We start from the raw sequence: 24,800 nt of genomic DNA, 5'->3' as shown, positions 1-24,800 counted from the left end.
TCCAGAGGAGAGGTCCATGCTGGGGGAAGGAACAGCTTCACTGCCTTGGTTTCCACTTCAAGACATTTCTTTGCATTTGGTGGAATGAAATCAATCTCAGAGAAGCTGCAGGTACCATTTATTGCACAAAACCCCAGTTTTAGGGTCACAGGATCCCCAAATTTCTCTCCTTTAGGGGGGTGACAGCATCAGGGCATGGCACAGGGATGGCAATTGGATGCTCACACTGATTTTCCTCCTCTCCCCATATCCAGGGATGCTCATCTGGACATGGATAACATCAGCTGGCGTAATGAGGTTGGAGGACACCCCACACCGCACGCCTCAGCATCTCTCTTTTGTTTTCTGCCTGCCTGTTCTTGTTCCTAGGAAGCATTTTCTGTGATCAGGCAGAAACCATGGAAACCACCCGTTAATATCAGCATCCTGCTGCAGAGGTCCTGACTGGCCAGGCTGCGTGGGCAGCCATGGCATCCCAGCTCACCAACCACCTTCTCTTTCCCCAGAGCATTGCCCTGGAACCTCAAGTGCTCACCAGAATGGAAGGAAATACCTTTTGGGCAGGATTAAGATCAAGATAGACCCAGCCTGGGGTTGCAGAGGGTGGTTTTGACCCTCCTCTCATCCCACTTCTGAGACACTTCTACCTCCAGACACCAACCTGCACATCATCACCTGGCTGCCGGAGCTGGGGATTTGTGGAAAAGCCCTTCAAAGGGATAAACTCATGGTGAGAAGGTGGAGGAGGAAAGGGGTTGTTCACCTCGAAGATGTCCTCATTGAGGGCACAAAGGGAAGCACCCACTTCTTCCTGCATCCGTCTATGTGAGAGTTTTCCATCCCTGAGGCGTTGGACCAAAGGCCACCTTCCCCTGCTTTACCTGCAGCATTTGTACAAGCTTGGGAAGCCCCTAGAGAGTTTAATTTACGCATCCCTCTCCCCCTATCCCTTTCCTTGCAGGAGATACCTTCTTCACAAAGCCTTCCTAGCATTGGTGGTGGAGAGGGGCAGGAAAGGAGCTGGGGGGTGGGGGGGGCGGATTTGGAGGCATAGAAGCACAGAATCGTATCAGAAGAACAACTTTTATTAACAATTAAAAAAAAAAGAGAGTAAATAAGACACATTTCTTTTTTTCCTTCTTCTTTTCTTTTTTCCTTCTTCTTCTCTTTTTTCCTTCTTTTCTTTTTTCCCTCTTCTCTTCTTTTCTTTCTTCCTTCTTCTTTTTTTTTTCCCTGAGGAAAGTTGACACAAAAAGCACCTGGGGGAACCCCAAATGCAGGTCATGGTGGTGGTGGCGGCCATTAAACAGAGACGTCCTCCTGGACGCGGACCCGGAGGGGACAGATGCGGAGGGGCTCATGCACGGCGCCCACCGCCGCGGGCCCCACGTAGAAGTAAGGGTAGACAGTGCTGCTGAACTTCTCGTGGAAGGTGTAGATGTGGGTCCTGCGGTCAGCGTCGTAGAAGGACAGCTCCCCTTCGTCGCAGTCCAGCTCCACCCGGATCCGCTTCACGCTGCCCAGCGCCGTCTCCAGGCGCGCGGCGTTGGAGGCTCGATCCATCTCGATGTCGATCCCGGGCAGGTGATAGATGTACCAGAAGCCAGAGCGAGCATCGTGGTGGAAGGTCCACTGGGTGCCGTTGTGCGGCCGAGCCACCCCCACCCGCCAGTTCGCGATGCCGCCCAGGTCCACCTCCCAGGTGTGGAAGCCGGCGGAGAAGCCGCGGGAGCCCAGGATGCAGGGGGCTGAGGTGAAGCGCTCAGGGTTCTCCACCAGCAGCTTGTAGCCTCTGTTGGTGACGCTGGTGAGGTCCTCTGACACCTCAAGCCAGCCCGCCGCAGAGTTGGGGTTGAAGGTGAAGGGGACTGTGGTGGGGATATGTGTGTTAGGAGCCTGGGCTGCTGCAGGGATGAGCTGATGGAAGGACAGTAGCCCTGCAGGTATCCATCCATCCATCCATCCATCCATCCATCCATCCATCCATCCTTCCATCCATCCATCCGTCTGTCCGTCCATCCATCCGTCTGTCCATCCATCCACCCTTCCATCCATCCATCCATCCATCCATCCATCCATTCTTCCATCCGTCCATCCGTCCATCCATCCATCCGCCCATCCATCCGTCCGTCCATCCATCCTTCCATCCATCCATCCATCCATCCATCCACCCACCCACCCATCCATCCATCCGTCCATCCATCCGTCCGTCCATCCATCCGCCCATCCATCCATCCATCCGTCCATCCATCCGTCCATCCATCCATCCATCCATCCATCCATCCATCCATCCATCCATCCATCCATCCACCACCCACCCACCTACCCATCCATCCACCCATCCACCCACCCATCCATCCACCCATCCATCCATCCATCCATCTGTCCATCCATCCCCCAGCTCACCATGGAGAAATACATCCTCCAAGGTTTCCCTTTTGGGGTGCAAGTGCCCCAGAGCAGCCTTTATGCTCTCCAAACCCCCTCCTCAGGCCCATCAGCCACAGGCATGGCTGCTCCCTTCTCCTCTTCTCTCCAGCACCCACCGCCCTTGAGGCTGCCCCATGCAAAGGCTGCTTTAACCAGTCCTGGGACAACCGTCCTTTGGAGGGGGACTCAGCACCTCACCTACAGTGATGATGTTCAGCATCTTTTTCCACACGTTGTACTGCAGTGAGCCCAGGTACTTGGCAACATCAAAGAGCATCCCTACAGGCATGTCCTCTGGTTCCTCAGCTGCACAGGCAATCCTTGGGCAGGGACAGAGATGGTCAAGGATGGAGGAAGGCAGTCAGTTGGATCCCCTGGCACCTCGTATTTTGGCAAAGCCTTCCCCACTAATACCATCCATCTCCTTCTGGGCTTTTCTCCTCAACCCAGGAGGATGGACAATAATGGTAGGAAGATCTCAGCACCAACATCAAGGTTTTAATGCTGCCCCCAAGACCTGCAGTGCTGCTTTGTGTCTGCATGTGTGCCCCTTCACCCTGCCCAGAGGCACCAAGGGGTGCTGCCTGGCCTTGGGGACCTCCAGTACCACCTTCTGCTGGAGCACCCAGACCCAGAAGGGATGTGCTGGTACAGGAACTCGCCTGTGGCAGTGACCTCACTCTGCATCTAGGCAGGAGACCCCATTCAGCCCCATTCAGGAGAAGTGGGGGCTCAGCCACCTCCAGCACACTGTGCCACTGGGCATGGGATGCAGAGGGGACCAGGACTTACCTGCGCTTGCGGTTCTTGTGAGCCTGCAAGAGAAGAAGACATGAGGCATCAGACCCCCACTTGTAAAGAGTCCCAGGGGCTTATAAACACCCAAAGGATCACCCACCATTCTCTGCAGTGGCAGGAGGCTACCACGGCAAAGGTGACACCCCATAGGGCATGGACTTTACCATGAGGAAGGTGTAGTCATCCTCCTTGAGGTCATTCTGGAGCTGCCTGGCTTCGTTGAGCAGGGTGTAGCAGTCCTCCGACAGCTGCTTCATCTTGCCCTCGATGAAGTCCTGCTTGTGCTGCACCTCCTCCTGCAGCTCGTCCAGCAGAGCCTGCTCCTCACTGCGCAGGAAGCTGTGCAGCTTCTCAAACTCCTGCTTGATCTGCTCCCTCAGCCGCGTCACCTCCGCCTGCCCCGTGGAGGGATGTCACCACCTCCCATCGGAATCCCCAGCTCCTCTGGGCTCCCCCAGCCTCCTCCTGAGCTCTCCTCCAGAGCCTTCTGACCAACTCCAGCGCTCAGGGACTCGCTAGGCTCCCACTGGGATCCTCTACTCCACAAATCAATGTCTTGTCCAGCCCCATCCCTCTGGTGTTCAATTCCTCAATGGAGTCCTTCCTCCCTCCCAGCATCACCCCCCTTGCTCAAGGATGGAGCAGCCCAGGATGGTTCCACCCCGGAGCCAGCTGCACTTCAGGATGTGTGTGTGCACATGTGTACATGGGTGCGAGGATCAGGCCCTACCAGGGAGGAGCCACACACCTGGTTGTGTTTGAAGATGGACTCGTAGGCACGATGGGCGGTCCCAAAATCCTTCGCTTTATCCCGCAGGGAGGTCTCCATGTTCTTCAGCTTGGCCTGTGGAGAGGAAATGCCTTCTGGAACCTCACAAGCCTATGCCCATGTGGAAAAAGAGCACCAAACCCAGCAGGGTCAGGTTAAGCAGGATCCTCGCCCAAGTCAAACTTTCCCCTCCTGCAGCCTGAGATCGGCCAGCGCTGGACAGGGTCAGTGCGGTGCAGGGCTGGGCAACACGAGCCTGAGGAGCTCTGCTCTGTGGTGAATCCTCCCTTGCGTTTTCAAATCCTTCTGCTGGTGCACCCTCAAGTCCCTGCCTGTCTCGGTGCTGACGGCAGCTCCCCGGGAGGCTCAACACTGCGGGCAGCTGGCCAGGCCTTGCCAAACAGCAGCTCCACGTCCTCCCCGCGACATTCGAAATTTGGCTCATCCCCCACGGGCTGACTCAGGGAGGCAGCAGCTGCTTTCCTGGATGGGAAACACAGCGGGCCCTGGCATGCTGCCCAGCTGCTGGCCAGAGCCCCATCCTCTCCTACTCCTCCCCACACAGCCGTGGCCCATCCTGCCCCGCAGGGCCCAGGGTTGCGTCCCCATCCCACATCCTTTCCTCGGCTGGCTGAATTGTGCAACCCCCATCCCGAAAACACTCCCAGCCTCGAGGCACTGCTGCAGTAATCAGCTGCTGAAATAACCAGCATGGCCAGATCCAGCCCAGCCTGCCTGAGGATCAACAAGCCAAAGAAACATGGGAACCAGGCCACCCTTCAAACCCCTCAAAGAATCCCCCCTCTCCCCTTCCCCACAGAGCAAAATGCTGGGGCACGGCATGGCACTGGGTAATTTTTAGGCAGGAGGTGCACTTCTGCAGGGATCAACCCTCACAGTGTGGCTGCTTCATTCTTCATCCTGGCACGCCAGTGGGTACAACAAGCCAAAGCCATGTGCTGGCATCCTTAAATGTACCGTGGTGTTTGCAAGCTGCACCCCTCCAGATGCCTCAGGGAGCTTTTCCAAGTCATCAGTCCTCCCCCCCCTTTTCCTGGAGCATCCCTTACCCTGAAATCTGTCGCTGTCTCCTGCACCGGCCGCAGCTTGTGCCCTTCGTGTTGCTTGGAGCTCTGACAGGCAAAGCATGCCAGCTCCTTGTCCTCCAGGCAGAAGAGTTTGGCCTCTTGGTGGTGCAGGGGACAGAGGGCGGCCGCCTGGCCTCGCCGCTGTCGTTCCTCCTTGAGGATCTTCTCCACCAGGTTGTTGAGCGTGTGGTTGATGCGGAGGTCGTCCAGCGAGGAGCGCTCCTTGCACACGGGGCAGACGTGAGCGCCGTGCTCCCAGGAACGGGTCACGCAGCCCTTGCAGAAGTTGTGGCCGCAGCCCAGTGTCACAGCTTCCCGAAAAGGGTCGTAGCAGATGGGGCACAGCAGCTCTTCCTTGAAAGTGGCCGTGGAAGACGTGGTGGCGGAGGCGGCCACCAAGCTGCTGATCGAGACGCTGGCTTCCTTCTCCATGGCACTGGAGAGAGAAGCGGTGGACGGAGGGAAGCCGGAGCAGGATTTTCCGAGAGCACCAGTTGGAAAAACAGCCCCGTTCCTGATGCAATCGGTTTCCTGCCTGTGACTCACCCCGCAGCTCCCTCCTCGGGCAGGCACCAGCCTGAGTGACACCGGCCCGGGCCACTGGCAGCCACCAAGGGCGGGCAGGCTCCGGCCAGCGTGCCGGGATGCTCCGACAACGTGGGGAAGTGGGCCGCGGGTGGCCTGCGACCCTGCGAGGGTCTTGTCCCGGTGCTCGAACCCTCAGCCTTGGGATGGTCCCCAGTACGTGACCCCCACCCCCAAGGCTCTCCTCCAGTGCCCAGACCCCCACGGACGTTCCGGTGTCCGGTCTCGAAGCACCGGACCTCCCGGGGCTGCTCCGCCGCCCAGTCCCCGGACCCACTCCCCTACACCCGGGGCTCCTCCTTCAGTGCTCCACCGATACCCGGATCGGGACGCTCATCCTACGTGCCGGACCCGGACCCTCTCAGCCATGGCAGTGCCGGTGCCTGCTGCCCCAGTCCCGGTGCTGTTCCGGTGCCCTGACCAGGGCTCCCAGTCCCGGAACTACTGCGGTGTTCGGACGCCGACTCCTCGGTGCCCGGACGCCCACTCCTCGGTGCCCGCGCACATGGGGTGCCCAGCGCTGGACGTGTGTGTGTGTGTCTTACCTCTCCGAGGGCGAGTAGCAGCGCCGGGAGCGGCCTCTGCGCCGGGCAAGGCGGCGGGAGGGTGTCCGGCTGTACGCCTGCAACATCTCGGGGCTCCCGGTAGTCTGGGACTCAGCCCGTGCCGGCCGAGGTGAAAGCACCGAAGGGGCGGGACGGAGCGGGCGGGGGCCGGGCTGAAGCCTCTGGGGCGGGACCTCGCCAGGCACAGCCTCACGACCCCATCGCCCCCTCTTCGGCGGCTCTGCAGTCTATCCTCACCCTCGGGCTTCAGCCCTTCTGCTGTTTCTGGGGGAGATCTTCACTCGTTCACAACCTATGTTGTGCTTGTCCCGTACGGGGTGGGGGGCTTAGGGCTCTCGTGACGCCCCTCCATGGATCTGGGACCGCTGCCACTCACTTGTTCGCCTCCCTTTGTGATTGCAGGAGCTGGAGGTTGCTCTTTTTCAGGGTTCCCAAACATTCCCTGAATATTGAGAGCCCTGTGGAGAAAGACCTGGGGGTGCTGGTGGGTGAACAGCTGGACGTGAGCCAGCAATGTGTGCTTGCAGCCCAGACGCCAACCACGTCCTGGGCTGCATCCAAAGCAGTGTGGCCAGCAGGTCAAGTGAGGAGATTCTGCTCTCCGTTCTGCTCTGCTCTGGTAAGACCCCACCCGCAGTGCTGGGTCTAGCTCTGGGGTCTTCAGCACAGGAAAGATAGGGACCTATTGAAACAGGAGGAGGCCACAGTCATGATGAAAGGCCTGGAACCCTTCTGCTGTGAGGACAGGCTGAGAGTTGAAGTTGTTCAGCCTGAAAAGGAGGCTCCAGGGAGACCTTATTGCTGCCTTTCAGTATTCAAAGGGGACCTACAGGCAAGATGGGGAAGATCACATAACTGTCATGCTAAGGGACATGGGTTGTTGGTGACCTGGCAGTGCTAATGGTTGGAGATGATGATCCTAAAGGTCTCTTTAAACCAAAACAATTCTATGATTCTAATCTTCTTAGCAGGGTCTGATGTGATAGGACAAGGGGTGTTGGTTTTAAACTAAGAGAGGGGAAAATCAGAATCACAGAATGGTTTAGGTAGGAAGGGACCGTTGAAGGTCATCTACCCCAACTGCCCTGCAGTCAGCAAGGATACCTGCCACTAGAGCAAGGTTGCTCAGAGCCCAGACCACCCTCACCTGGAATGGTTCAAGGGATGGAGCATCTACAACCTCTCTCTGGGCAATCCGGTCCAGTGTCTCACCACTCCCAGCATAAAGAATTTCTTCCTTATATCTACTCTAAATCTACCTCTGCTAGTGAGGGCCTTAACGGTTGCTTTGAGGCATGCTGGGGGACACTGCACCACACTTGAAGTCTTAAAAAGATGAGCTGGAGGCTCCTCAGGCCATAGGAGCCAATAGGGAGGCACCAGTGAAATACCTCAAAGGAGGTGACATGATGACAGCCCAGCTGAAGTGCCTCCACACCAACATACACAGCATGGGCAACAAACAGGAGGAACTGGAAGCCACTGTGCTGCTAGAAAGCTACAACCTAGTTGCTGTGACTGAAACTTGTTCAGAAGGGGCAGATGAAGGTGTGGTGGAGGTGTTGCCCTCTATGTCAAGTAAAGGATAGTGTGAAGGATTGTCCCTCAAGAATGGCCACGAGCAGCTTGAAAGTTTATGGTTAAGAATGAGAGACTAAGGCAGCAAAGGGAATCTCAGGGTTGGTCTCTATTACAGACCAAGGGGAACTTATTGAAGAAATCTTCCTCATAGTCCAGCTCCAGGAGACTTGATGCTCACAGGCACTTGCCCTGCTGAGGCACTTCAACAACCCCAATATCTGCTGGAGAAGTAGCACAGTGAGATGTAGACAATCCAGGAGACTCCTGGAATGCATAGTGGATAACTTCTTAAGGTAAGTGATAACCTTACCAGAGGGGATGTGACACTGGACCTGCTGGTCACCAACACAAGGAAGCTAATAGGGGATGTCAAGTTTGGAGGCAGCCTGGGCTGCAGTGATCACTCACTGGTGGAGTTCACAGGCCTGAGGGATATGGGTCAGGCAGGGAGCATAGTCAGGACCTTGAGCTTTAGAAAAGTAAACTTCCAGCTCTTCAAGGAATTAGACACTGGCAAGATTGCCCAGAGAGGTAGTAGAAGCCCCATCCCTGCAAACATTCCAGGTCTGAGCAACCTGATGTCCCTACTGATTGCAGGGAGGATGGACCTTTAAATGTCTATTCCCAGCCAAACCATTCCTTGATTCTGTGAGTCCAGGAGCTGGTGCCTCAGTGCTTGCAGGAGCCCAGCAGAGCGACCCAAGATGTGCCAGGTGGTGTCTGCTGCTCCTTCATCCAAGGCAGCCTGTCCATCCCTGCCTTCCTGCCCCAAACCCCTTTCCCTGCCTTCCACCCTCTCCATCTTAGCTTTTTTGGTTGCATTTGTGGATCTTTGTGGATTCTGCTCTGTCCCAGGGGTACAGTGAGCAAGCTGTCCCATGGGATTACCAGCCCTGCTAAGAAGCAGGAGAAAAGTGAGAACCATTCAAGGCCACAGGTAACAAGTGAGCAAAATCAGGTGGTGGTGTTCTGCTCTGCTGTGAGGAACTCGTTGTGCCATGCTTGTGTGAGGAACTCTTTGTGCCATGCTTGTGTGAGGCAGGCTAAAGATAAAGCTGGCCAGGAAGCCTCTACTGGAATTGAGATACAACCTCTGTGAACCTGGGAGGGGTGGAATGGACTTCTGGATACAACAAAACCCTCCTGAATGGAAATCTGCTGGTAGCACCACTCCGGGCTGAGAGCATCCTGGTGCTGAAGGACATGGATAAATGGTGGACTTAGTTGTGCTGGGTTAACTGTTGGACTCAATGGTCTTAAGGGTCTTTTTAACTTAATTCTATGGTTCTGTGGAAATATCAAAACTGGGGACAGAGCAGCACTGAGACTGGTGAAGGAAAAGAGTTTATTAGTTCTTGCCAGGAAGCCCTGGCTCCACACACAGCTTCAGCACAGGGCCAAGAAAAGCCATATCCTGGTGCTGGCCACTCACTGCACTTCCCCAGGACAGAGGTCCATCTCCTGCATGGGAGGGGGGAGCAGGTTGGTGTTCAATTGTGGGGAGAAGCACCCTGACCCTGTGTGTCTGGGAACTCTGTGTTGGGCACCCATGGTAGGGTGTCCCTGGGCTGGAGAGGAGGAGGATGTCATACTCACCTTGGAGCTGATGAACTCCTTGAGCAGGGTATACAGCTCTGAGTTCTCCTGCTGCAGAGCAGCTACTTTGGAGAGAAGGCTGACCCGGCCTGTGAGCACCTTGCTGGGAAAGGAGGGGAGAAGACTGATGTGGCCAGTCACAGAATGGATTCATGGGGACTTGGAAGGGACCTCTGGAGATCATCTAGTCCAACCCCCCTGCTAAAGCAGGGTCACCCATGGCAGGGTACCCAGGATTGTGTCCAGGCAGGTTTGGAATCTCTTCTGAGAAAGAGACTCCACAACCTCTCTGGGCAGCCAGTTCCTGTCTCCAGCACCCTCACAGGAAAGAAGTTTTTTTCTCAATTCAGATGGAACTTCCTGTGTTCCAGTTTGTGCCCACTGTGCCTTATCCCATCCCTGGGCACCACTGAAAAGAGTCTGGCCCCACCCTCTTGCCCCTGTCCTTTGGATACTGATCAGCACTGAGAAGATCCCCTCTCAGTCTGCTCTTCTCCACACTAAACAGCTCCAGGTGTCTCATCCTTTCTTCATCAGAGAGATGCTCCAGACCCCTCAGCACCTTTGTAGCTTCCACTGGACTCTCTCCAGCAGTTACCTGTGTCTCTTGAACTGGGGAGCCCAGAACTGGACCCAATACTCCAAATGTGGTCTCCCTAGGACAAAGCAGAGGGGGAGGAGAACCTCCCTTGACCTGCTGGTTACACTCTTCTGAATGCACCCCAGGAGACCATTGACCTTCTTGGCCATGAGGGCACACTGCTTGCTCACAGTGAACCTATTGTCCACCTGGAGAACCAGATCCTCCTCCACAGAGCTGCTTTCCACCAGGTCAACCTTTAACCCCAGCTGGTGCCAGCCCTGCTGTAGTTCCCCCAGCCACACCACCATCCTCCCCTGTCCCAAGCACTCACTAATATTCTCCCAGTGCCACTGCCAGTGCATCCCACAGCTTCAGTGTTGGCTCAGGTATAACATGTGCCAAGGCTTCCCAGTATTCTCCATCCTTGGAGCTGTCCTGTACCTGTAGCACCTTCTTGGCTGGTTCATCCTTCTCCCTGAGAGACAGAGAACCATTTAGAGGTAGGGGCAGGGGTTGTCCCTCTGTTACTAAACACCAGTGAGGCCACACCATGAATCCTGGGTTCAGTTTTGGGGACCTCATTCTAAGAAAGGCATTGGAGGGACTGGAGCATGTCCCAACAAAGCTGGTGAAGGGTCTAGAGCACAAGTCTTGTGAGAAGCATCTGAGGGGACTGGGGTTGTCTAGCCTGGAAAAAAGGAGGCTCAGGGGAGACCTTCTCACTGCCTACAACTCCCTGAAAGGAGACTGGAAGGAAGTGGAGGTCAGCCTCTCCTCCCAAGGAACAAGCAATAGGACAAGAGGAAATAGCCTTAAGTTGGGACAGGGAAGGTTTTGGCTGAATGTGAGGAACCACTCCACCCCAGGTCCTACCTGGGCTTGGTGCGATCCTTCATAAACGCCTTCAGGATCTTCAGGACGTCATCAGCATGGAAATACATGGAAGGAAGGGTGCAGAGCGAGCTGCTAGGGGACTTGAGCTTCTCCTTCTGCCAACTAGATTCACCTTCTTCTCTGTCCTTGGCTGGATCCATGACATCTTCCCCACCTGGGCTGTCTTGGATCTGGAGGGAAGGTCAGCAAGCTGGCCAATGTCCTGTGCACCAAGAGACACTTTTTCTCTGGGAGCTTCCAGCTGTCCCTTGGTAAATTTAGGGAGTTGAGGCAAAAAATTCACGTGGCAAAAATTCCCATGCAAGAGATTCTGTTTCACCACCCCTCAGCCCTGACACATTCCCCTCCCTTGGAATGTCACAGGGAAACATGTCAGAGCCAACACGCTGCTCCCCATCGCTGCCTTCCCTGGGTGTTCAGGGCATGTGCTGCCCTCCCTTTCCTGGGCCCAGGGGACCCCACTGCTCTACCCCGGTGGTCCCACCTGGCTGACAGTCATTCCTTGGGCTTTGTACTTCAGGAAAAAATCCAGCAGCTGATACAGGTCATCCTCACTGTCAATCTTGAGGGCCTGGGGAGCAGAGGAACCAGGTTAGCATCCCTCAGAGACATCATAGGAGAGGGCTCAACCTGAGGTGTCCCTCTGTCAATGCCATGACAAGAGTGGGTGGTAAGAAGTCTGAGAGCAGGCTGGAGGTGCATAGGAGATGGTCTTTCATAAGAAAGGCTGAGAAGCATTTGGCCAAAGTGCTTCACATCCTCCCACCACGCTCTTCTTTACCCAAGTCCCCCCAGCAATCCAAGGGGACCTCCCTGCAGTGGCCACCATATGGACACAGGGCAGAGAGCTTTGCCCTGTGAGCACCAAGGGATGGAGCAAGCCAGAACTCACTGAAAAGATGGAGTCAAGCTTCATGAGGGTGTGCTCATGCCTCTTCAGTGTCTGCAGGGGCTTCAACAATGTGCTTGGAACAAGGAAAGCCTTGGGAGACACAGAGAGAAGAACATGCAGACAACAGTTTCTCCATCCCTGCCCAGAAGCCAGCCCCAGTGGGGAGGGGGGGCAGTGTTTGGGCACTGTGAAGCTGACAGGGCCAGGAGGCTCTGCAACTGCCACCCAACAGAAAGAGAAGGTAGAGTCAACAGCGTGGTGATGCCAACAGGACCTCATGGTCTGAAGGTCTTGCTGGCAGTCCCCAGATACAAGGAAGAGCCTGGAGCATCAGGTGTAGCAGATGTAGCCTGTGGCCTGAGGAGCTATGGATTTGGGAAGGGGATTGTGACCACCAATAGCAGTTATTAGAATCATTTATCTGCCATTCACTGGGGTAAGACTTGGGAGATCCTGGAGTTTTGTGTCATAACAACCCAAGGAATGCTCCAGGCTTGGGGAAGAGTGCCTGGAAAATGCTCAGTGGAAAAGGACCCTGGAATGTTGGTTGACAGCCATCTGAAGACGAGCCAGCAGTGTGCTCAGGTGACCAAGGCCACCAGCATCCTAGCTTGGATCAGCAATAGTGTGACCAGCAGGACTAGGGCTGGGATTGTCCCTCTGCATGGGGGACTGGTGAGGCCACAACTCAAATGTTGGGTTCAGCTTTGGGTCTCTCACTCCAAGAAGGACATTGAGGGCATGGAGGACAACAACAAAGCTGGTGAAGGGTCTAGAACACAAGTGTTGTGAGGAGAGGGTGTGGGATCTGGGGTTGTTTGGTCTGGAGAAAAGGAGGCTCAAGGGAGACCTTCTGGCTCTCTACAGCTCCCTGAAAGGAGGTTGGAGTGATGTGGGTGTTGGTCACTTCTCAGGGAGAAGTGATAGGACAATAGGAAATGGCCTCAGGTTATTCCAGGGGAGGATTAGGTTGGACAATGAGGGAAAATATCTTCCATGAAAGGATTGCCGAGCACAGACACAGGCTGCCCAGGGCAGTGGTGGAGTTCCCATTCCTGGAGGGATTTAAGAGGTGTGTAGATGTGGTGCTGAGGGACATGGTTTGGTGGTGTCTTGGCAGTGCTGTGTTACTGGTTGGACTCAATGATCTTAAAGGTCTTTTCCACCCAAAATCATTTGGTGACTTGTGAACCCCTGGGGCAGCTCTCTGACAACAGGCTGCTTGGTACTGCAAGGCAGTGCCATGCAGAAGCCTTCCCCCCAAGGTGTGGAGCTTGGAAGAGATGCAATACAAGCTGGAGCAAGTGTCCCCAGCAGGGGTGTGACAGTTTAGGCTGGGTGCCCCCTGCCACTGCCGCATGAGATACACCTCTGGTGTCCTGGGTGCCCACCCACAGGGGTGGACACAGGAAACGACGTATTTCTACCCATAAGTCCTGCACCCTATAAAGCCATCTGCAAAGTCATTCTCTTCCTCTTTCTTCCCTCTCTGCCCCCGAGGGAGATGTCCTCTCTTATCGGATAACGGTGGGGGAGTATCTCAGGCCTCTTAGGCCTGTCTAGGCCTAATGCCAGGAGGAGAATGGAGGGGGGGGCAGTCTCAGACCTGGCCAGCCTGAGACTTGCCTAGCAGCGGGAGGGGCAAGAAGGAGCCCTGGGGGTTTGGGTAGACCCTCAGGTGGGAGGAGGGAAGGATTGGGAAGCCTCTGGGTACTATGTAAGGGACTCTGTATGCTTTAGGATGCTCTTTGCCACTACGCTTTGTAGTTTTTCTGTAGTTTCACCAATCGCTTTTCCATTTAAACTTTCCATCACTCTCCAATCTGTTTGTGTGAGGGTCATTCTTTTGTCCCTTTCGGGGCAAGAGATGTTCTGGCTGGCCTCAAACCAGCACAAGGGGACAGGAGCTCCTTTTCCCCGATCGAGGCACGCACCAACTCATCGCTCACGAGCTCCAGGATCTTCTTGGCAGTCTTCTTGGAGATATTTCTCAAAGGTGTGACTCTATCCTCAGCCTTCTCTGTGTTTTCTTTTCCTCCTTCTCCACTGTCCACTCCCTTCTCTCCTCCTTCTTCCTCCTGCTGTCCCCTAGATGTGCTCTCTGAAACATGGAGAAAGAAGGGTGAGCAAAAACCTTTGTGCTTGGTCTGTGCTCCTCAGTCACAGCACTGCAGGAGTCGTCATGGAAATCACAGCTGCTGCCCATGACCTGGAAAGGACCACCACGATCTTAGGACATTGGCTGGCTTTTGGTTAACCTGTTTGCAACTGGGAGCACTGGGCACAGCAGAGGCAAATATCCCTAAGCTGGTTTGGCATGAGGCAGCTCAGAGCTGGGACAGCTCCTGCCTGGGCTTGTGATGTCACCCCTGTGAGATCATAGAGTCACAGAATGGTTTGGATGGGAAAGGATCTTTCCAGGTCTTCTAGCCCAACCATCCTGCAGTCAGTAGGGACATCTTCAACCAGAGCAGTTCCTCAGAGCCCCATCCAACCTGACCTAGAATGTTTCCAGGGATGGGGACTTCACCTTGCAGTGGCAGGGACAGAAGTGACCAAAGGGACCACCATGGAGGAAGGTGAAGGTCTCTATGCATCCCACCTGTCAGGACCTCCTCAGCCAGCTTGGTTGCCATCCTCTTCTCCTTGGCACACTTGAGAGGGCCAACATTGTCAAGGAACCAATAATGAGGCTGTTCCCAGGGCAGCCCCAGCAGCTGGGTGTGGATGATGCGATCTGCATCCAAGGCTTTCTGTATCAGCCCTTTGGCTTCCTTCTCGTTCATAAGCCAGACCTCCAGGAACTTTGCAGCATCAACGGCAGCAGAGTGCCTGTGCAGGAGGGAGATGGCCCATGGAACAAGGCTCTGTGCCTCGTCAGCTCCTCCTGCACCTCACTTAGGTGCTCCAAGGCCTCATTGTGATGAGGTGCCTGTGCGCAGCCCACCTCATCCTCCTCTGCACCTCCTTGCAGTGTCTCTTGATGGACTTGCAGTAGGCTGCCAGGCTCTGCTTCTCTTCCTCAAGCTGCTTCTCTTGGTTGGCCAGTTTTGTTCTCAGGTTGTTGAGCAAGCTGTGGAGCCTGGGGAGGGACAGCACAGCTGGGCAAGCCCAAAGAGACACCTTTGGGCATACACAGCTCACATGAAGGCTCTGGGACATGGGCGTGCTTATCTACTGGTGACTGCTCAGTGCCAAGGCCTGGCTGACCCTGATGCAGCTGGCACGGGTTGGTCACAGCCAGACAAAGTGCTCTGGGGGTGGCTAACCCCTGCCTCTGCCCAGGGATAGGTGGGACAGAGCTTGCTGGCCTGTCCTAGGCGATGGCCTCCAGACAAAATGGCACAGGGCAGGAGATGCACACAAAGCAGAGACTGATGGGTTTTTACCTGTTGATCTTCCTCTTCTGCTGGGATCTGAGGATGGTGTTCTCCTCATCCTGCTTCTTGAGCACCAGGAGGTTGTACTCCAGCTTCTCCTGGTTCAGCCGGTAGATGGCTTTCGCCTGCTGGAGCTGCTTCTCCAGGTTCTGGCATTGCAAAAAACACAAAGCCAAGATGGGCCATAAGCAAAGGTCCCACTGAAGCCTGGGTGCTGCTGGCTCTGCTCTCCAAACCCCATCTTCCCATGCACGTTTTCCCAGCTACCCCCTGGCCACACTGACAGTGAGGGACAGAGACGCTGCTTGTCCGTACTAGATGTGGTGCTGAGGGACAGGGCTCAGTGGTGCTTGGTTAACAGCTGCACTCAGCGGTCTCCAAGACCTCTTCCAAATGATTCTGTGACTCAGTAAGTACCAGCCACAGGGCCATGTTTGGGGAAGGGAGGAAGGACTGAAGTTTGGCCCAGCTTTCAGTCTGTGGGCCACAGAATGGGCCTCTCTCCTCCACCTAGCTGCTGATTTTGATGTCACTGCTAGGAATTGCATGTCTCTGAATCAGCCAAGAGGCTCAGAAGTTCTTTGGTGAGCTGGAGGAAGGAACAGATAGGAGGACTGACACACAAATCCAGGGAGAACCCTTTTGCTTGATATGTGATGGAAAGGAAGAGCCACTTCCCAGTCTCCTGGGACTGCTGCTCTGGGAGGGGAAGCATCACTCCTTGCTGATGATCACTGCTGCCTGCTAGCCCTTGGAAACAAGCTCGGGGGGGGCACAGTGACATGGGAACTCTAAGAGAAGGCAGCATGACTGCATGGATGGGTGAGAGGTGGTGTTTGGGCCTGGCATGGTTTAACCCATTATTGTAACTGCAGAGAAGACACTGGTACATGAGTTAGCCTTCTCTCCTGGGGAGCCCTAGGTACAACTGAGAGTGTGCAAACAACCTGGGAAGACACCCAGAAGCAGCTGGCTAGGATCAAACCTGGACTGAAGAAAAGGTGGTGGTAAATCCCAGCAGGGCCAAAGGACCTTCTCCTTCTAGCAGATGGAGGAAGACCACAGCCCAAACCCTATATCTGAAATGCTGATTCCCATCTGAGCAACCTGATCTAGTTGCAGATGTCCCTGCTCACTGTGAGGGGGGAAGGGGGGAACCAGATGACTTTTAAAGGTCCCCTTCCTGTCAAACCATTCTGTGACTCTATGATTTAGTGAAACTGGGCAGTACAAACAACCCCCAACCCACAGACTTCATCTTTAGGTGTTGGTTAAGGTCCTGAGATACCTGAGGACAACGGTATCACAGCTGAATCAGGAAGGTTGGTGTCACCAACTTATCTTTTCTTATTCACCCTGAACTGGAAGGGTGAAGCCTGTGGTATACAGACTTACACAACCAGAAGGACATCTGCCCTTCTGCTTCATCCCTGTGCCCCACAGAGGCAACAACTACACCAGATCAGCCCCAGCAAAAGCTGACTTAGGCTGTTGCTGAAATCCTGTGTTGAAGAGCAGCAAACTAAGGGCACAATCACTCTAGGTAACCATCAAGGAACTCCTTACCCCTTCTAGGCTTTCCTGGCTTGAAATCTCAACCCTAAATCTGAATGCCATGAAGATGATGCAAAGGCTGGAACCCCTTTGTTGGGAGGCCAGGCTGAGAGAGTTGGGGTTGCTCAGCCTGCAGAAGAGAAGGCTCCAGGGAGACCTAATTGTGGCCTTTCAGTATTTAAAGGGATCTTTAACAAAGGCAGGGACAGACTTTTTTAGCAGGGCTTGTTGTGACAGGACAAGGGGTGATGGTTTTAAACTAAAAGAGGAGAGATTCAGACTACATAGAAGGAAGAAATTCTATGTGCCAAGGGTGGTGAGACACTGGCCCAGGATGTCCAGAGAGGTGGTAGATGCCCCATCCCTGGAGCTATTCCAGGTGAGGTTGGATGGGGCTCTGAGCAACCTGCTCTAGCTGAAGATGTCCCTGCTCACTGCAGGGGGGTTGGATTAGATGACCTTTAATGGTTGCTTCCCACCCAAACCATTCAATGATTCTATGATTCCACGCCAATTTAAATCTTCCTTACACAAAACTCAAGCCCACGATTTTTTCTTGCATCCACAGTGGACACAGAGAACTTCTCCTCCTCCTGTATCACACAGAACTGTGTGTACTTGCAGACTTCTCACCTCCCTACAGAAACCTCTTCCCTGGTCTAACTAAGTCCCACAGCCTTCCAACATTTCCTTAGCAGTCATCTGTTTATTTGGTCTGTTTAAGACTCTCTGCTGTTTCCCAAGCGTGTTGCCAAACTTGGACAAGGACTTGCAGATATGAAGCAGAGAGGAACAAACACCTCCCCTGCCTGGTATCAAAACTCTCCCACAGCTATAGCTAAAGGCAGCAGGTGTGGTTTCACAACAGCCCCACATCACTGTCTATGTACCTTCCTCTCCAGCATCCTGCTGCCTCCCTCCCCAAAGGGCTCAGAGACACCAGCAAATGTTTGTGTCACCTTCCAGGTCATCAATATGAAGGTGAAGAAACTGCAAAGGCAGGACTGTCCTCCATAGACATGTCCTTTCATGGACTTGCAACAGTAATACTTCACCTGAAGTCGGACAAAACCTTCTAGATACCAGTCCCAGCTTGGGTTTTTGAGGAGGACATCCCATGGGGGGCAAACAATGAGCCAGTGGTGTGCCAGGGATGTGCTCTTCCACTGCAAGCCCTCCTACCTAAGGGCAAACTCATGATAATTCTCACATCAGGTGTGCATTAGAGAAATCATGGGTCTATGGTTAGGTGTCAGAGGAAAAACCTCACCTCTCCTAGGCCAGGACCCTGGCAAAGGAGGCAAATCAGGCTGACCTGAAGTGATTTGCTGTCAGGAGACTCACACCTTTTATTCCTCCCATCGGTCATGATGGCAGAGGTAGGAAACACCTTGGCCTTCCACGGTGCTGCCTCTGTCCTAGAGGTACAGTCCATGGGCTACAAACCTCTGAGAGCCAAGATGGACACTGTGATGTAGGACCCATGGAGAGGAAACAACAGCTCCATCACCCTGTTGATGCAGGGTTGGACTGTGGATGCTGAAGAGCTGAGGTGACCAGGTAGGAGCTGCAGCTTTCATACCATCCTGCTGTCTCCACACCAAAGAGCAGAGAGAGATCTGCTCTGCTGCCTCCCATGGCACACAGCAGCCTTTCACTCTACCTGCACATCGCTCTGCAGCTGGATCTTCATGCTGGTGTACTCCTCCTCATCCTGTGCCCGCAGCTGACTGAGCTGTCTCTCATACTCCTTCACCTTCCTCATACGGGCATGCAGGTATTCCAGCTGTGGGCAGAAGGAGAACATCACAGAATCACAGAAACATCCAGCTTGGAAAAGACCCTCAGGATCACCAAGTCCAACCATTAACCCTACTCTACCAGGTTCACCCCTAAACCGTAGCCCCAAGCACCACATCCAAACGACCTTTAAACACATCCAGGGTTGGTGACTCAACCACCTCCCTGGGCAGCACATTCCAAGGCCTCACCACGCTTGCTGGGAAAACTTTTTTCCTAATGTCCAGTCTAAACCTACCCAGTCATAGCTTGAGGTCATTCCCTCTTGTTCTGTCACTAATTACCTGTGAGAAGAGACCAGCACCAGCCTCTCTACTACGTCCTTTCAGGTAGTTGTAGAGAGCCATGAGGTCTCCCCTCAGCCTCCTCTTTTTCAAACTAACCATCCCCAGCTCCTTCAGTTGCTCTTCAGAAGATTTATTCTCCAGGCCCTTCCCCAGCTTCCTTGCCCTCCTTTGCACTGGCTCCAGCCCCTCCACATCTCTCTTGTATTGACGTGTCCAAAACTGGACACAATATTCAAGATATGGCCTCACCAGAGCTGAGTACAAGGGGACAATCACCTCCCTACTCCTGCTGGACACAGCATTTCTAATAGAGGCCAGGATCCACCAATCCTCACAGAACCCTATAATGATGCAATTGTTGGAAGAGACCTTCAGGGTCATCAGGTCCCATGGTTAACCCAGTGCTGCCAGGTCACCACTAAACCATGTATCTCAGCACCACGTCTACACAGCTTGGTGACAGCATCCTTGCATGGTGACAGCTCCTTTGGCCAGCCCAAAGCAAGGTCATCGATGGATCCGGAGGTCTGGAGCCCTCAGTATAGGAAGGACATGGACCTGATGGAGAGGGTCCAGAGAAGGGCCATGAAAATGATCAGGGGGTTGGAGCACCTCTGCTATGAGGACAGGCTGAGGGAGCTGGGGGTGTTCAGCCTGGAGAGGAGGAGGCTCCAGGGAGACCTAACAGCAGCCTGCCAGTACCTGAAGGGGGCCTACAGGAAGGATGGAGAGAGACTGTTTACAAAGGCCTGTGGTGATAGGCTTCAAACTAGAGAAGAGCAGATTTAGACTGGATATCAGGAAGAAGTTCTTTACTATGAGGGTGGTGGAACACTGGAACAGGGCCTCTTCCAACCAAAACAATTCTATGAGTGTAAATCTCCAAGCACCCTTACCTGCTGTGTGTTGTGGGCCAGGATGGCTTCATCCCACTTCTTCTTGTTGTTGTCCAGCAGCTCTCGACGTTCCAGCTCAAAAGCTTTCTGTGGAACAAAGACCTTCACCATCACGTTGCCAACCTTACACCAGGCCAGCAGCCTTCAGGAGAGGATCAGATGCAGACTGGTGCTGCTGCCTGCTGGGCACACACTGGCCTGATCTCTCCTCTCCATCACAGTATCACAGTCTCACAGTATATCAGAGGCTGGAAGGGACCTCAAGAGATCATCAGGTCCAACCCCCCTGCCAGAGCAGGATCACTTAGGGTAAATGCATCCAGGTGGGTTTTGAATGTCTCCAGAGAAGGAGACTCCACAACCCCCCTGGGCAGCCTGTTCCAGGGCTCTGTCACCCTCACTGTAAAGAAGTTTCTCCTCATGCTGAGGTGAAATCTTCTATGTTCAAGTTTGAACCCATTGCTCCTTGTCCTACCACTGTGAACCACCCAAAACAGCCTGGCCCCCTCCACTTGACACCCACCCCCCAGATATTGATAGACATTGATCAGATCCCCTCTCAGTCTTCTCTTCTCCAGACTAAACAGCCCCAGAGCTCTCAGTCTCTCTTCACAGGGGAGATGCTCAAGTCCCCTAAGCATCCTTGTGGCTCTCTGCTGGATTCCCTCCAGCAGGTCTCTGTCTCTCTTGAACTGGGGAGCCCCAAACTGGACACAGTATTGCAGGTGTGGTCTCAGCAGGGCAGAGCAGAGAGGTAGAAGAACTTCTCTAGACCTGCTGGACACAGCTTTCTTGATGCATCCCAGGATCCCATTGGCTCTCTTGGCCACAACAGCACATTGTTTTTCCATGCCAGGACCTTGCTGGCAGAGACCTCACAGTGTGACCCCATGGGGCTTGCCACTCTGTGCTGGGAGGGATGCTCTAGGTAGCTCTGTGAGTTGACTAGAAATCATTTCTGGATGATTACCAGCAGAGCCTGGTCACACAGCCACCTGATTTCACCTAAGAAGACACTGAAGTAACCAAAGGGTGGTGGTGAATGGAAAATGTCCAGTCACAAGTGGTGTTCCCCAGGGCTCAGCACTGGGGCCTGTTCTCTTCAATATGGACAAGGAGATTGAGGGTGCCCTCAGTAAGTTTGCAGGTGAGACCAAGTGGGGCAGGAGTCTCTACAGAGGGATCTGGACAGGCTGGATCAATAGCTCAATGCCAAAGGGATGAGGTTTAACAAGGCCAAGTGCCACGTTCTGCACTTGGGACACAACAACCCCATGAACCCTCCAGGCTTGGGGAAGAGTGACTGGAAAATGCCCAGTGGAAAAGGACTGGGTGTGCTGGTAGACAGCTGGCTGAACATAAGCCAGGGTGTGCCCAGGTGGCCTAGAATCCTAGAATCCCAGAAAGACAGAGGTTGGAAGGGACCTATGGAGATCATCTAGTCCAACCTCCCTGCCAGAGGAGGTTCATCTAAGGCATATTGCACAGGACAGTGTCCAGGCAGGTTTGGAATGACTCCAGAGATGGAGACTCCACCTCTCTGGGAAGGCTCAGAGCATCCTGGCTTGGATCAGCAATAGTGTGGCCAGCAGGAGTAGGGCAGGGATTGTCCTCATATACTGGGGACTGGTGATGCCCCACCTTGAATTCTGGGCTCAGTTTCGGGCCCTTCACTCCAAGGACATGGAGGTGCTGGAGCATGTCCAAAGGACAGTAACAAAGCTGGTGAAGGGTCTAGAGCACAAGACTTATGAGGAGTGGCTGAAGGAACTGGGGCTCTTTAGTTTGCAGAAAAGGAGGCTGAGGGGAGACCTCACTCTCTACAACTCCCTGAAAGGAAGTTGGAGTGAGGTTGGGGTCAGTCTCTTCTCCCAAGGAACAAGAGGAAATGGCCTCCAATTGTTCCAAGGGAGGATTAGTTTGGACGTGAGGAACAATTTCTTCCTGGAAATGATTGTCAAGCTCTGGGACAGGCTGCCCAGGGCAGTGGTGGAGACCCCATCCCTGGGGGGATTGAACAGCCTTACAGATGTGACTCTGAGGGACATGTTTTAATGGTGACCCAGCAATGCTCTCTTAACTGTTGGACTCAATGGTCTTAAAGGTGTCTTCTAACCAAAAAGATTCTGTGGTTCTGTGTCTCCAAGTAAGTGGCTGAAGGCTTTCTCATTGGTCTCTTCCTGCACCATGCAGAGCAGTTACCTCAATCTGCAGCAGCTTGTGGCGGTAAGTTTTCAGCATGAATCTGGTCTGTTCCTCCATTCTCTCCAAAAGCAGGTGGATATCCTCTGACTGCTTCTTGATGGCCTCCACATATTGCTCATCTTTGTTTTTCAGCTCCTAGAAGAGCAGAACAGATGCTGGAACTAGGGAGAAATACTTGAAGACCAGGAATCCTCCGGGGTTAACTGAGAGGGGAAGATGCAGATGCTGCCTTTCCCAGAGGAGAAGAGGTGATGAGAACAAAGAGACAGAAAATCAAGAGGTAGAGACTAGAGAAAATAGAAGGAGAGACAGATCATTGCTGCCAAAATGAGGTGGAATGGGAGGTGAGATGCCTGCAGACACACCACCACTGCCTCTCTGGGGGCCAGGGAGCCTGCTGTGGGAAAGGCCTTCTTCCCTGAACAAAAACACTGCCTATCTCTGCTCCTTGGCCTTGCCTGGAGACCTGCCACTTTGTCTCACTGCTTCCAGTGTCAGAGTGCATGTTCTTGGCCACTGAACAGTGCCAGGGCACCCAATATGTTGGTGAAGGGTCTAGAGCACAAGTCTTGTGAGGAGCAGCTGCAGGAACTGGGGTTGTTCAGCCTGGAGAAAAGGATACTCAGGGGAGACCTTCTCACTCTCCACAGCTCCCTGAAAGGAGGTTGGAGCAAGGTGGGGGTCTCCCAAGGAACAAGTGACAGGACAAGAGGAAACAGCCTCAAGTTGCACCAGGGTAGACTGAGGTTGGACATGAGGAAGACTTTATTCCCAAAAGGGTTGTCAAGCCCTGGAAGAGCCTGCTCAGGGCAGTGGTGGGTCACAACCCCTGGAGGGATTGAAAACTCTTGTAGACGTGGTGCTGAGGGACATGGCTTAGTGGGGACCTCTCAGTGCTGGGTTAATGGTTGGAGTCCATGATCTCAAAGGTCTTTCCCAACCAAAACAATTCTATGATCCTGTGAGCTCATCATCCACGCTGGAACATTTGCACTGCAACTCCTGGCAATGTTGGCCCAGACCAACTGACACTATGCAGATCCCTGCCATATCCTGGTGGACTGAAGAATCAGACAGGGATGATTGTTGCTTTACAACAGCATCTCCCAGAGCTTGATACCCCTGGTCAGCCCTGCCTGGTCCCCACTCTACCTGCTTCAGGTGACTGATGAGTTTGTTCTTCTCCTCCAGAAGGAGCGTGCACTGTTGCTGCTGTTGGTTCAGCAGCTGCCACAGCTCCTGTGGGATCTTCATTTCCTTGGCCAAGGCCCACTTAGAGGTGATCTCCTCAAGCTTGTATGCGTTAGACTTGGCTTCATCCTCCAGCTTCTTCACCCTGCAGGCAGCAAAGGACAAATGGGGAGCTGGGGCAGGGCAGCAAAGTGCTTCAGATGTGGTTCAGTGACCCTCACTACAGAAGTACTTTCCTGCCCAACACAGTTTGAATTCTGAGTAGCATCAAGATAGCAGAGGAGCAGCAGCTTTCTTGCAAGGGTTTATCAGAGCATCAACCTAGGGCAGAGCTGGCATCCTGCAGAACCTTTTCTACAGACAGACATTTCATAGAATCATAGAACAGTGTAGGCTGGAAGAGACCTTTAGAGGTCATCTAGTCCAACTCACATGCAGTAAGCAGAGACATCTTCAACTAGAGCAGGTTGCTCAGAGCCCCATCTAACCTGACCTGGAATGGTCCCAGGGATGGAGCACCTACTACCTCTCTGGGCAGCCTGGGCCAGGGTCTCACCACCTCAGTTTAAACAGTCTTCTCTCTAGTCTGAATCTTCCTCTTTTAGTTTAAAGCCATCACTCCCTGTCCTGTCACAACAGGTGCTGCTAAACAGTCTGTCCCCAGCTTTCTCAAGGGCCTCTTTAAGTACCGAAATGCCTTCTCTTCTCCAGGCTGAGCAACTCCAACTCTTTCAGCCTGTCCTCTCAACAGAGGAGTTTTAGCCCTTGCATCATTTTTGTGTCCTCCTCTGGACCCACTCCAACAGCTCCATGTCTCTCCTGTGCTGATGAATCCAAAGATGGAGTTTCCAGCTCTGCCCTCACCCAGTGCTCTATCAACCATTTACCTGGAGGAGGACAGACTGAGGAGCTCAAGCAGCAGTCACCTTTGCAAGGAGCACAAATCCTCCTACCAAGCAAGCTCTGGGCAAGAGGTGATGGACAAGCAGTGCAAAACAGCTTACCAGATACCCCTAGACTATGTCCAGAGATCATACTCCACCTAAAGCCCAACAGCACTGAGCAGACATATTACAGCCACCACCTCTGCCCCCCCAGACCTGTTCTACAGGCAGTTCCTGGACACAGCACCTTGTTCCTTAATAAGATTCCCACTAGGGAATCATCTGAGCAAGGGACGTGGGTCTTGCTACAGAAGCCTCCCATAAATTGTTCCTGCAGTGGTCTCCAAAGGCAGAAGGAGAGCTCAGTGTTGTCTAGCTGCTCTCAGAGTCCTAAAAGAGCCAGCCTCTTGGAGACTGCCCAGCTCCTCTGGTAAAGCAGGAGAGGGTTGTCCAGCAAGGCATACAGAGAGAGCAGAGAGCAATAGGAGCTGGAAGGGCTTAAGGAAATTGCTGACTCCCAGTCACAGGAGGATTAATTTCAGTGTCAAGAGCAGGTTGTGCAGGACCTTGTCCAGGCATGTGCTGAGGCTGCACCTTAAATATTAGGTTGAGTGTTTTGCCTCTCACTACAAGAAGGACATTGAGTAGCTGGAGCATGTCCAAAGAAGGGCAATGAAGCTGGTGAAGGGTGCAGAGCACAAGTCTTGTGAGGAGCAGCTGAGGGAACTGGGGTTGTTTAGTCTGCAGAAAAGGAGGCTGAGGGGAGACCTCACTCTACAACTCCCTGAAAGAAGGCTGGAGTGAAGTGGGGCCTGGGGTCT

At 53.8% G+C, this 24,800-nt stretch overlaps 2 protein-coding genes across 2 annotated transcripts in view; both read right to left on the bottom strand.

The window, feature by feature from the left end:
- Positions 1–1,302: 1,302 nt before the first annotated feature.
- Positions 1,303–6,301, bottom strand: TRIM35 (tripartite motif containing 35). The gene is made up of 8 exons (XM_054383572.1): positions 6,216–6,301; positions 5,910–5,921; positions 5,068–5,521; positions 3,977–4,108; positions 3,393–3,623; positions 3,223–3,245; positions 2,629–2,750; positions 1,303–1,868 (listed from the first exon to the last, which is right to left on the bottom strand). Exons 1-8 carry the CDS (start codon positions 6,299–6,301, stop codon positions 1,303–1,305), a joined length of 1,626 nt encoding a protein of 541 aa, XP_054239547.1.
- A 2,944-nt stretch (positions 6,302–9,245) lies between these two features.
- Positions 9,246–24,800, bottom strand: part of DRC1 (dynein regulatory complex subunit 1) — a 28,843-nt gene continuing 13,288 nt past the window's right edge. Inside the window, exons 6-19 of the mRNA XM_054383375.1 lie at positions 23,057–23,240; positions 21,902–22,039; positions 19,700–19,786; positions 18,380–18,502; positions 15,172–15,311; positions 14,730–14,864; positions 14,385–14,614; positions 13,717–13,883; positions 11,783–11,872; positions 11,375–11,461; positions 10,870–11,060; positions 10,328–10,471; positions 9,408–9,516; positions 9,246–9,305 (exon numbers count right to left, since the gene is read on the bottom strand). Coding sequence (XP_054239350.1) covers positions 9,246–9,305; positions 9,408–9,516; positions 10,328–10,471; positions 10,870–11,060; positions 11,375–11,461; positions 11,783–11,872; positions 13,717–13,883; positions 14,385–14,614; positions 14,730–14,864; positions 15,172–15,311; positions 18,380–18,502; positions 19,700–19,786; positions 21,902–22,039; positions 23,057–23,240 — 1,885 coding nt within the window. The remainder of the gene's footprint in view (positions 9,306–9,407; positions 9,517–10,327; positions 10,472–10,869; positions 11,061–11,374; positions 11,462–11,782; positions 11,873–13,716; positions 13,884–14,384; positions 14,615–14,729; positions 14,865–15,171; positions 15,312–18,379; positions 18,503–19,699; positions 19,787–21,901; positions 22,040–23,056; positions 23,241–24,800) is intronic.

The sequence above is a fragment of the Indicator indicator genome, chromosome 9 (genome assembly GCF_027791375.1).
Source record: "Indicator indicator isolate 239-I01 chromosome 9, UM_Iind_1.1, whole genome shotgun sequence".
Classification (NCBI taxonomy): domain Eukaryota; kingdom Metazoa; phylum Chordata; class Aves; order Piciformes; family Indicatoridae; genus Indicator; species Indicator indicator.
The sequence above is the reverse complement of the archived record's forward strand: the minus strand, read 5'-3'. Positions and strand labels throughout refer to the sequence as shown.

Coding starts and splice junctions, on each gene's coding strand:
- TRIM35 (XM_054383572.1), bottom strand. CDS start 6,301: ATGTTGCAGGCGTACAGCCGGACACCCTCCCGCCGCCTTGCCCGGCGC. Junction 3,624..3,976: donor CCATCTTCAAACACAACCAG/GTGTGTGGCTCC, acceptor TCCACGGGGCAG/GCGGAGGTGACGCGGCTGAG. Junction 1,869..2,628: donor GCTGAACATCATCACTGTAG/GTGAGGTGCTGA, acceptor TCCCCACCACAG/TCCCCTTCACCTTCAACCCC.